Source organism: Heterodontus francisci, chromosome 43 (assembly GCF_036365525.1).
Source record: "Heterodontus francisci isolate sHetFra1 chromosome 43, sHetFra1.hap1, whole genome shotgun sequence".
Lineage (NCBI taxonomy): Eukaryota > Metazoa > Chordata > Chondrichthyes > Heterodontiformes > Heterodontidae > Heterodontus > Heterodontus francisci.
Window position 1 is genome coordinate 27675894 of NC_090413.1, and position 11498 is coordinate 27687391.

General features: G+C 44.2%; 1 protein-coding gene across 1 annotated transcript in view; it reads right to left on the reverse strand.

The window, feature by feature from the left end:
- LOC137355764 (voltage-dependent P/Q-type calcium channel subunit alpha-1A-like) overlaps positions 1 to 11107 on the reverse strand; it is a 644715-nt gene extending 633608 nt beyond the window's left edge. Inside the window, exon 1 of the mRNA XM_068021264.1 lies at positions 11059 to 11107. Within this exon, the coding sequence (XP_067877365.1) occupies positions 11059 to 11069 (11 nt within the window). The 5' untranslated portion in view covers positions 11070 to 11107. The remainder of the gene's footprint in view (positions 1 to 11058) is intronic.
- Between the last annotated feature and the right edge of the window lie 391 nt (positions 11108 to 11498).

Below are 11498 nucleotides of genomic sequence, written 5' to 3' on the forward strand. Positions count from 1 at the left end.
CTCTGCTGGAATTGTGTGTATGGGCCTGTTGGATGAGTTATTTCTATTGCTTCCTTCTGGCATTGCAATCAAAGCGGGAGATATCGTAACTCAGCCCAAACAGATCTTTGCCCAACATTTACACACATACGCCTTGCAGAAAAAGTCACTGGGGAATAATCAGGAATGGCAGCCGATTTAATTTGCCTCTCCCTAGAGGCTCTGAAGCAAATTTTCATGTCTCATTCAATACCCAATAGAGAGATACTAACTCAGAACAGATCATGGAACAAACCTGGTACCTTTCTGCCACGTATAGCTCAATACCATGCCAGGGAATGAAAATTTCTTCCGTGCTTTATGAGTGAAGAAGTCATTGTGCACTTATGAGTAGAATTATGATTGTTATAGTGTGCTGACCTCCCACCCCAGCCATCTATGAAGCACTTTTATCCTGAGAAATAACACACGATAAAGACAGAATTCATTATTTTTCCCAATTTATTAATCTTCATTTTTTTTTTTAGCCCCGAATACCTCCTGGTATCTTCAAACTAAAAAGGCAGGTGCAACATTACTAACACTCCAAAGTAATTCAAACTGCCACTCTGGATTGTTAGTCCTGCAATTTGCTTTGGTGTTTTTTGACATAAGATTCACATAGAAAGTTGAAACAGGGCTTTCTACATGTTTGAAGTTCTGCTGAATCACACGCACTGCAAAAAAAACAAGTGAAAGAACATGCACAAGTGAATCAGGGGAGTTGGCAATAATGTGGGTGCTGGACCTTTATCGAAACCGTTCCTAAAGTAAGGTGGTGTAGAAAGAAGAACACGCACAAGAGAAGCAGAAATCTAGCCTGAAGGTAGGCCCTCCTAATACTGTAAAACAACTGAAGAATTATGTGGACGACATTTGTTTTACCACCTGTGACACAGCAAGTTGGCAACCAAAGCACAACATCTCTTAAGATACTTTTACTTTCGTGGAATGTCACGAATGGCAGACCCACAGTTCTCTTTTTTTTTATTCGTTCATGGGATGTGAGCGTCGCTGGCTAGGCCAGCATTTATTGCCCATCCCTAATTGCCCTAGAACTGAGTGGCCACTTCAGAGGGCATTTAAGAGTTAACCACATTGCTGTGGATCTGGAGTCACATGTAGGCCAGACCAGGTAGGGACAGCAGATTTCCTTCCCTAAAGGACATTCGTGAACCACATGGGTTTTTACAACAATCGACAATGGTTTCATGGTCACACTAGACTAGCTTTTTTTTAAAATTCGAGATTTTTTTTTTATTAACTGAATTCAAATGTCACCATCTGCCGCGGTGGGATTCGAACCCATGACCTCACAGCATTAGCCTGGGCCTCTGGGCTACCAGTCCAGTGACATTACCATGACTCCAGCGCCTCCCCTTATCCTGCTATTGATAATGTTCCCAAATATAAAATGACCCAATCACTGGAGAACAACTGGTACCTTTTTCATGGATCTTGTGGTCAGTCAGATTAGCCACCTCTCTTTCCGGACTATTAAAAAAATGCTAGGCTGAGTCCCTGTGCATGCATGTTTCTGTCATGTTGCTATGATCCCAGCCACATATGATCCCCGCCCTGAACACAGCTTCAGTCATCACGTGGGGTCATTACGATGCATCACGTGTGCTGGAGAACAGGTTTCTATTTTCAAATCATTCCCTACAGGAAGAGTCGGACCAGATGCCAGTATAAATCAGATTCAACAGGACACTCTTGGGAACAAATTAATGAGGTAGCAGGACCTTAATATACCATCATATCCTCTGTGTTACAGTGCCCTCAATAATCTTGGGTCTAGTTGCAGAGATCGGAGTCTTTTCCAACCCTTGCCTTCCAGGGACTCGTGACTTTAACAAATAACACTACTAAGTAAGTTACTCAGTTACAGTGAACAATACTGCCTGCTGGAGTATTTATTCACAGGAATCAGTGATGGAAGTACATTAGGTGAACAGCCAATAACCTCTCAACAATCAATTTAAAAGACTCTACATAACTCCCCTGCTGGCTCAGTTGGCAAAGTCTCACCCAGCATGGCACTGAGGGTTCTATCCATGTCTGGATTGAGTGAACTAAACTCTACGGGAATGAGCAGGGGAAAATAAATGCACTACGCTTGGCTATAGTGCCCTGGGGCTAGAGATCAGCCAGGATTCCTGCTCTTGATTGTTGTCTAACAATCCCTGCTGGAAACTATGTAGCGGTGAGGTCAGAATTGGGCTCAGTTAGGATGCCCTCCAACAACAACAACCTGCATTTATATAGCACTTTTAACATTATAAAATGTACCATGGTACTTCACAAGAGCATTGTCAAACAAAATTTGACACAGAGCCACAGAAGGAGAATTAGGACAGAAAACTTGGTCAGAGGTCGGTTTCAAGGAGTGTCTTATAGGATAAAAGGGGTTTTTTTTTTAGAGATACAGCAGTGAAACAGGCCCTTCGGCCCACTGAGTCTGTGCCGACCAACAACCACCCATTTATACTAACCCTACAGTAATCCCATATTCCCTACCACCTACCTACACTAGGGGCAATTTACAATGGCCAATTTACCTATCAACCTGCAAGTCTTTGGCTGTGGGAGAAAACCAGAGCACCCGGGGAAAACCCATGCACTCACAGAGAACTTGCAAACTCCACACAGGCAGTACCCAGAATCGAACCCGGGTCCTTGGAGCTGTGAGGCTGTGGTGCTAACCACTGCGCCACTGTGCCGAGATTAAGAGAGGGAATTCCCTTTCAGGGAGCTTAGGATCCAGGCAGCTGAAGGCACAGCTGCCAATGGGTGGAGCAATTCAAATCGGAAATGCGCAAAAGGTCAGAATTGAAAGCCTGTAGAGATCTCGAAGAGTTGTAGGTCTGGAGAAGATAACAGATAGAACGGGGGCAAAATCAGGGGGGGATTTGAAAATAAGGCTGAGTATTTTAAAGTTGAGGCATTGCTAGACCAGAAGTCAACATAAAGCAAGCACAGGGGTGATTGGTAAACGGGACTTGGTGCAAGTTAAGATAAGGGCAGCAGACTTTAGATGAGTTCATGTGTACGGAGGAGTGGTGGAAGGTAGGAGGTCAGTCAGGAGAGCATTAGAATAATCAAGTCTAGAGGAAACAAATAAAAACAGAAATTGCTGGAAATACTCAGTAGGTCTGGCAACATCTGCGGAGACAGAAGCAGATTTAATGTTTCAGTTCAGTGACCTTTCATCAGAACTGGCAAAAGTTAGAAATGTAATAGGTTTTAAGCAAATAAAACGGGGGTGGGGCAAAAGAGAACAAAAGGGAAGGTGTTGATAGGACAGAGGGTCAGAAAATAACTGACAAGGAGATCATGGGGCAAAGGAAAAGAGTGTGTTAATGGTGCAGTGAAAGACAAAGCGTTAGTGCAGAGAGGGTGTTAAATGACAGAATAATGAAAGCCCTAGCCAAAAGCACAAACATGAAAAAAAGTGGTCAGGCACATGGTTAAAAAAAAAAGTTGGATGAAACAAACTAAAATAAAATAAAAAATAACAAAACTAAAAATAAAAAAGGGGGCCAGTCATGCTCTGAAATTACTGAACACAATGTTCAGTCCGGCAGGCTGTAGTGTGCCTAATCAGTAAATGAGATGCTGTTCCTCGAGCCTGCGTTGATGTTCACTGGAACACTGCAGCAAGCCCAGGACAGAGATGTGAGCATGAGAACAGGGGGGAGTGTTGAAATGGCAAGTGACAGGAAGCTCAGGGTCATGTTTTCGGACTGAGCAGAGGTGCTCCGCAAAGTGGTCACCCAATCTACACTAACTCTTCGTCTTTCACTACACCATCGACACACTCTTTGCCTTTGCTCCATGATCTCCTTGTCAGTTATTCTGTGACCCTCTGTCCTATCAACATCTTCCCTTTGTTCTCTTTTGCCCCACCCCAGCTTTATTTGTTTAAAACCTATTAAATTTCTAACCTTTGCCAATTCTGATGAAAGGTCACTGACCTGAAACATTAACTTTGCTTCTCTCTCCACAGATGCTGCCCAACCTGCTGAGTATTTCCAGAAATTTTTGTTATTTCAGATTTCCTGCATCTGCAATATTTTGCTTTTATTCTAGAGGAGACAAAGGCGTGGATGCGGGTTTCAGCAGAAAAGGGTTTCCACAGCTAAATAGCCCACTTCACACTCAACACCTGTGCGCGTGCATGAATAACACAAATTTGATTGAATTTTTCAAGGCAGTGACTAGATGAGGGTAAAGCAGTTGATGTAGTCTACATGGACTTTTGATAATGTCCTGCATGGGAGATTGGTTAAGAAGGTAAGAGCCCATGGAATTCAGAGCAATTTGGTAAATTGGATCCAAAATTGACTTAGTGACAGGAGGCAGAGGATGATGGTCGAGGGTTGTTTTTGCGATTGGAAGCCTGTGACCAGTGGTGTACCGCAGGGATCAGTGCTGGGACCCTTGCTATTTGTAGTGTATTTTAATGATATAGACGTGAATATAGCAGGTTATGATCTGTAAGTTCGCAGATGACATAAAAATTGGTCGTGTTGTAAATAGTGAGGAGGATAGCCTTAGATTACAGATCGATATAGATGGGCTGGTAAGCTGGGCAGAGCAGTGGCAAATGGAATTTAATCCTGAAAAGTGTGAGATGATGCATTTTGGGGGGACTAACAAGGCAAGGGAATATACAATGGATAGTAGGACCCTCGGAAGTACAGAGGGTCAGACAGACCTTGGTGTACTTGTCCATAGATCACTGAAGGCAGCAGCACAGGTAGATAAGGTGGTTATGAAGGCATATGGGATACTTGCCTTTATTAGCCGAGGTATAGAATATAAGAGCAGGGAGGTTGTGATGGAGCTGTATAAAACGCTAGTTAAGCCACAGCTGGAGTACTGTGTACAGTTCTGGGCACCACACTATAGGAAGGATGTGATTGAACTGGAGAGGGTGCAGAGGAGATTCACCAGGATGTTGCCTGGGCTGGAGCATTTCAGTTATGAAGGGAGACTGGATAGGCTAGGGTTGTTTTCCTTAGAGCAGAGAAGGCTGAGGGGGGACCTGATTGAGGTATACAGAATTATGAGGGGCATAGATAGGGGAGATAGGAAGAAACTTTTTCCCTTTAGCGGAGGGGTCAATAACCAGGGGGCATAGATTTAAGGTAAGGGGCAGGAGGTTTAGAGGGGATTCGAGGAAATAAATTTTCACCCAAAGGGTGATTGGAATCTGGAACGCACTGCCTAAAGCGGTGATAGAGGCAGGAACCCTCACAACATTTAAGTATTTAGATGAGCACTTGAAACTCCATAGCATACAAGGCTATGGGCCAAGTGCTGAAAAATGGGATTAGAATAGGTAGGTGCTTGATGGACAGCATAGACACGGTGGGCTGAAGGGCCTGTTTCTGTTCTGTATAACTCTATGACTCTAATAGTTACTTGAGTGAAGTGCCATGGCCTCACCGATGCTCATACAGTATTCCAGTAAGACCACCTTTAGGAGAGGAGCAGAGAATATGAACGAGCCTGTAAAGAGGTTTAAAGGGGTCTTCATTTTACAGAACAGAGTTTTTAAAAGCATTGTCTGGAATTTTACGCCCCACCCCAGCAGAAGCGGGCCGGAGGCGAGGAGGATCGTAAAGTTGAGTGGTAGGTAGGGTGAGGGGGTGGGAGGGGGGGTGCTGTTCCTGTTGCCTTCCTGCTCCTGCTGCAATTTTACGAGGGGTGGCGGCAGCAAGAAACAGCCCACCCGCTCCAGGCCGATTAACTGCCACTTAAGGGCTTCTTCCCACAGCCACTGGTATATTACCAGCAGCGGGAAGATGGCTCAGGACTCCTGGGAGGCCACTCTAAGACCTGGCTGCCTCCTAGCAGGCTAAAGGGGAGGGGGGGACCCTCCTGATTAGGCACCCTGTGCCCCACGGAGAGCCCCCCCCCCACCACATGGCCCAACTGCATTACCTTCCCCACCACCCCCTTGCCTTCCTAGGCCCAGGCCAACTGACCCCGGCGAGGCCCCACACACATACCTTTTTCCTGGGGTCGGCGTCTCTCTTGCTCCTCTCGTTGGCTGCAATCCCAGCGGTAGCCACTGCTCCCAATGGTGCCACTGGGACTGAGAGCTGCCAGCCCGCTGATTGGCCAGCAGCTCTTCAAGGTGGAACTAACTGCCTCAGAGGGGCGGAAATCCCATCTGAAGCCAATTAAGGGCCTGGGCCACATAAAATCATAGCATGGCTCCCAGGCCCGACGGCCACAACCTTTTGTGCAGGGCCTCCCACCCAACGTTAAATTCCGGCCATTGATTCAAAGCAAAACACTACAAGAGAATCCAAAATTCTTCTATAGGCATATAAATAGAAAAACAGTAATAAAAAGGAGGGGTGGGGCGGATTACAGACCAAAACAGGGAGGCAGAGGGCATGGCTGAGGTATTAAATGAGCACTTTGCATCAGTCTTTACCAAGGAAGAAGATGCTACCAAAGTTATTGTTAAAGAGGAGGTAGCTGAGACACTGATGGGTTAAAAATTGATGAAGCGGAGGTATTAGAAAGGCTGGCTGTAGTTAAAATCGATAAGTCACAAAGATCGGATGAGATGCATCCGAGGATACTGAGGGAAGTAAGGGTGGCAATTGCAGAGGCACTGGCTATAATCTTCAAATCCTCCTTAGATACAGGGATGGTGCTAGAGGACTAGAGAATTGCAAATGTAACATCTTGTTCAAAAAAAGTTGCAAGAATAAACCAATGTAACAGAGAGGGTTGAAGAGGGTAATGCAGTTGATGTGATGTACATGCATTTCCTAAAGATGTTTGATAAAGTGCCACATAACAGACTTGTCAGAAAAGGTAAAGCCCATAGAATAAAAGGGACAGTGACAGCATGGATACGAGGTTGGCTGAGTGACAGGAAACAGAGAGTAGTGACAAATGGTTATTTTTCAGACTGGAGGACAGTATGTAGTGGAGTTCCCCGGGGATAGGTACTAGGACCACTGCTTTTCTTGATCTATATTAATGACCTAGACTTGGATGTTCAGTGCTAAATTTCAAAATTTGTAGATGACACAAAACTTGGAAGTATTGAGGAGAATAGTGATAAACGTCAAGAGGACATAGACGAGCTGGTGGAATGGGCAAACACGTGGCAGAGGAAATTTAATGCAGAGAAATGTGAAGTGATTCAATTTGGTAGGAAGAATGAGGCTTCTTTGGCCTCCTTATCTCGAGAGACAATGGGTAAGCGCCTGGAGGTGGTCAGTGGTTTGTGGAGCAGCGCCTGGAGTGGCTATAAAGGCCAATTCTAGAGTGACAGACTCTTCCACAGGTGCTGCAGATAAAATTGGTTGTCGGGGCTGTTACACAGTTGGCTCTCTCCTTGCGCTTTTGTCTTTTTTCCTGCCAACTGCTAAGTCTCTTCGATTCGCCACACTTTAGCCCCGCCTTTACGGCTGCCCGTCAGATCTGGCGAACGCTGGCAACTGACTCCCACAATTTGTGATCAATGTCACAGGACTTCATGTCAATGAGCAGAGGCAATATAAAGGCTACAATTCTAAAAGGGGTGCAGAAGCAGAGTGTGTATGTGCACAAATCATTGAAGGTGGCAGGGTAGGTTGAGAAAGTGGTTAATAACGAATATGGGATCCTGGGCTTTATAAACTACAAAAGCAAGGAAGTTACTTTATAAAACACTGGTTCAGCCTCAACTAGAGTATTGTGTCCAATTCTGGGCACACACTTTAGGAAGGATGTGACGGCATTATATAGAGGGTGCTGAAAAGAGTTACGAGAATGGTACCAGGGATGAGGTGCTTCAGTTATGTGGATAGATTGGAGAAGCTGGGGTTGTTCTCCTTACAGAAGAGCAGGTTGAGAGAGGAATTGATAGAAGTGTTCAAGATCATGAGGGGTCGGAACAGAGTAGATAGGGAGAAACTTCTAGTTGACGAAGGGTCGGGAACCAAAAGTGAATGGCAAAAGAATCAAAGGCGACATGAGGAAAATCATTTTTACGCGCGTGTGGTTAGGATCTGGAATGCACTGTCTGAGAGTGTGGTGGAGGCAGATTCAATCATGGCTTTCAAAAGAGTATTGAATAATTATTTGAAGAGAAAAAATTTGCAGGACTAAAGGGGAAGGGCGGGGGTGTGGGACTAGTTTATTTGCTCTTGCAGGCTGCTGGCATGGACACGAAGGGTCATATGGGCCTCCTTCTGTGTTGCAACCATTCCATGATTCTAAGATAAATACAAAACAGGTAGGCCATTCAGCCCAAATTAGCTAATCCTTTCATATCAATCTATAGTCACCATCACAGCATCCAATTTACATGATTCCAATTTTCCATTCCATGTATTGAGTGCTCTGAATATAGAAGAAATCACTATACCAGTAGTAAATGTGCCCAAAGTTTAGTCTTCCCTTATTATTTGCTATCACTGACACTAGAGATGAACTTCATGGCTCTTCTCTGCACCTCCTTGAGAGTTTGAGACACCAAATTTCGATAGCCCCTGAAAACAGGCACAGGAATCACGATGCGCGATTAACCCACACCTGTCGCTTCCGATGCTGACAGTATGCCAACTTCACAGTAGAAATTAATCAGCAACTAACCTCAAAGTAGTTGATGATCCGTTTAATAGTGCTGGTGGGGGTGTCCTTTCTGCTACTGAACACATGTTCCGCTGTACGTGTTTAAGAGAGGGCATCAGCTGAAGCATTGTGCTCCAAAAATGGCAGCACTGGTGTCAAATCAATGTTATACATTGACTGATGTCACAATCTTCCTACTCTCCATTCATCCGGCACACGCACTAATGTCCTCCCCAAGATGACACCTGGCATGGCTCGCAGCAGAAGTGTGTGCATGTGCTGCAGACACCAGTTTGGAGCCAAAATGACACCCACAGTATGGAAAATCCAGTGCTAAGGAGCCAAACTTTGTGGTCTAAGTGTCTCCCTTGTATCTCAGTGACCAGAAATGTATCCCATACTCAAACACAGATTGGGTGACTGCTTTGCGGAACACCTCAACTCAGTCCAAAAGCATGACCCCAAGCTTCCAGTCGCTTGCCATTTCAACCACACCCCCCCACAATCCCCTCCCCTCCCCCCACCATGTCTATCCTCGGCCTGCTCCAGTGTTCCAGTGAACATCAATGCAAGCTCGAGGAGCAGCACCTGATCTTTCGATTAGGCACTCTACAGCCTTGTGGACTGAACATTGAGTTCAATAATTTCAGAGCATGACTGACCTTTTTTAAAAATATTTTTATATTTTATTTTAATTTTTAACCATGTGCCTGCTTTTCATGCAGTCAGAGCTGCTCATTATTCTACTATTAACACTCTCTCTGGACTAATGCTTTGTCTTTCGCCACAAACAGTAACACACTCTTTGCCTTTATACTCAGACAGCTTTGTTATTTAATCTCTCCTGCCCTCTGCCCTATCAAACACCTTCCCCTTTGTTCTCTTCCTCACCACACCGCCCCCAACTTCACTTGCTTAAAACTTAATTCTTATCTAATATTTGCCAGTTCTGATGGTCACTGACCTGAAACGTTAAATCGGCTTCTCTCTCCACAGAGGCTGCCAGACCTGCTGAGTATTTCCGGCACTTTCTGTTTTTATTTCCCATACTCAAAGTGCGTTGCAGCTTCTACATTACAACAGCCACTGTTTCATTTGCTGTAAAGTGTTTTGAGGCAATGCTGAAGTCAAGATGCAAGTCTCTTTTTCTGGCTGTCCAACTAGAACAATAGTTTAGGTTGATCATTCTGCTACTTCTATTATACTGGTTTAGAAATATAATGCAGAGTTCTATTTGTTTTGTTAATTATTCCTCCAAGACATATTCAGCACCAAGAATAATACCCCAAGGTCTCTTTTCAACCTCATCCTCTCGGAGCTCAATCCAACATGGAGCACATATGTTGCCAAATGTACAGCACTTTACATTTCTCTGCGCTGTAGTCACAGTTCAGTGTGTCTGCACATCTGACTAATTTGCATTGAGTTTGCCAGTGTTCTCGATGTGGTCACGCAGCAGCCTGTCCCACAATATATTCTAAACAACCTCTTAAAGCGACTGCAAAAATCAATGGCGTGTGAAGCCATGTCCACGGCACATTCTTCTAATGTAAACATTTTAAACTAAGCAGTAAGGCATCCTAACTCCAGTCTTTACTTACACGTTTACCAAAAACTCTTGTGAATGGGGAAGGAAAATCCGACTAACTCAAAAATTCACCTAGTGTTCAAATATAATACATCAGTCAAAAGCTTAAAGTAAAACAGGAAAATATCGTCAGTTATTTTCTGATGGGTTTTCTGCTCTTTGATAACTGACCTCCACCCCCAGGGATTTACCAGCATCTGTCTATCCACAGAAACCTCCCTCAGCAATTAGCCTCAGGATATGTCCATTTAGACCACTTACCTACAGAAAAGTTCCTTAGCCAGTGGTTTTAAATGAACACGCCAAGTTAAATACAGCTTTATTTTAGCAGCCGCATCAGCCGCTGCTCCCGGTCCCCAAAAGCTACCTGTGAGCAACACCAACATAGATCAGCTAATTATCTATTTTTGAACACCAATAAAATCCGCGTTTTAATCACTGGAAATATTAAAGGAAGATACTTAAAGCACTCCAGGTATCTAACCCCTTCACAGATCGACGTGTGTGGAAAAGGCAGCACTCCTGGCTAAAAGTTCCAAAAAAAATCCGACTGGAAAACATGTAACGAGGTACCACAGCATAATAATGCAGCAGAGTGAAATCACCACAAATTGTGGCTTAAATGCTTCAGGACTCCTATATCTTCCCTTAAAGCATTTGTTGAATTTGCGAAGCTGGCTCGCTCCTGGTGCGAACCTAAAATGAAATTCTGCGTAGCATACTTTAAAATCAGTTAAATTCAGGAGGATATAAAGTTTTTTTTAAACCCCCAGGAGCATTTGGATAATAGCATTAATTAAAATATGAATACATTTTATATATACATATTTTTAAATAGGTTAAATGCAAAAATCACTCACCTGGAATCCATGCAGTCCTGTATAAACGCAGAAGGCGAGACAGAGTCACTGTACTGTGAAATTAATACGAAATCAACGTTTAAAAAAAAAGGTTAAAGGCATCGACTCGCAACCTCTCCCGAGCCTGGCTTTCTCCACCCCTTCCACCGTCTGTCTTGGGGACTACCCACTCCAGCGCCATCCTCATTAGGGATCAGGAGGTTTCGGCGACCCTAACACTCCACCCCTCCATCCCTGGAACAATCAATCATCACACTAACGTACTCCACAAGCTTAGAAATGAACAGAGCCCAGCGCACATCTCGAACAATGTGAGGTCTGAATGAATTCCCACTCCAAGCTGAGACTGTCAGACCCGCTGCTGGTCTGCCTGGTAATGTCAATTTTTTTTTTAAATGCGTGTTAATTCTAAAATTTATAATTAAATACTTTTTCTTGTA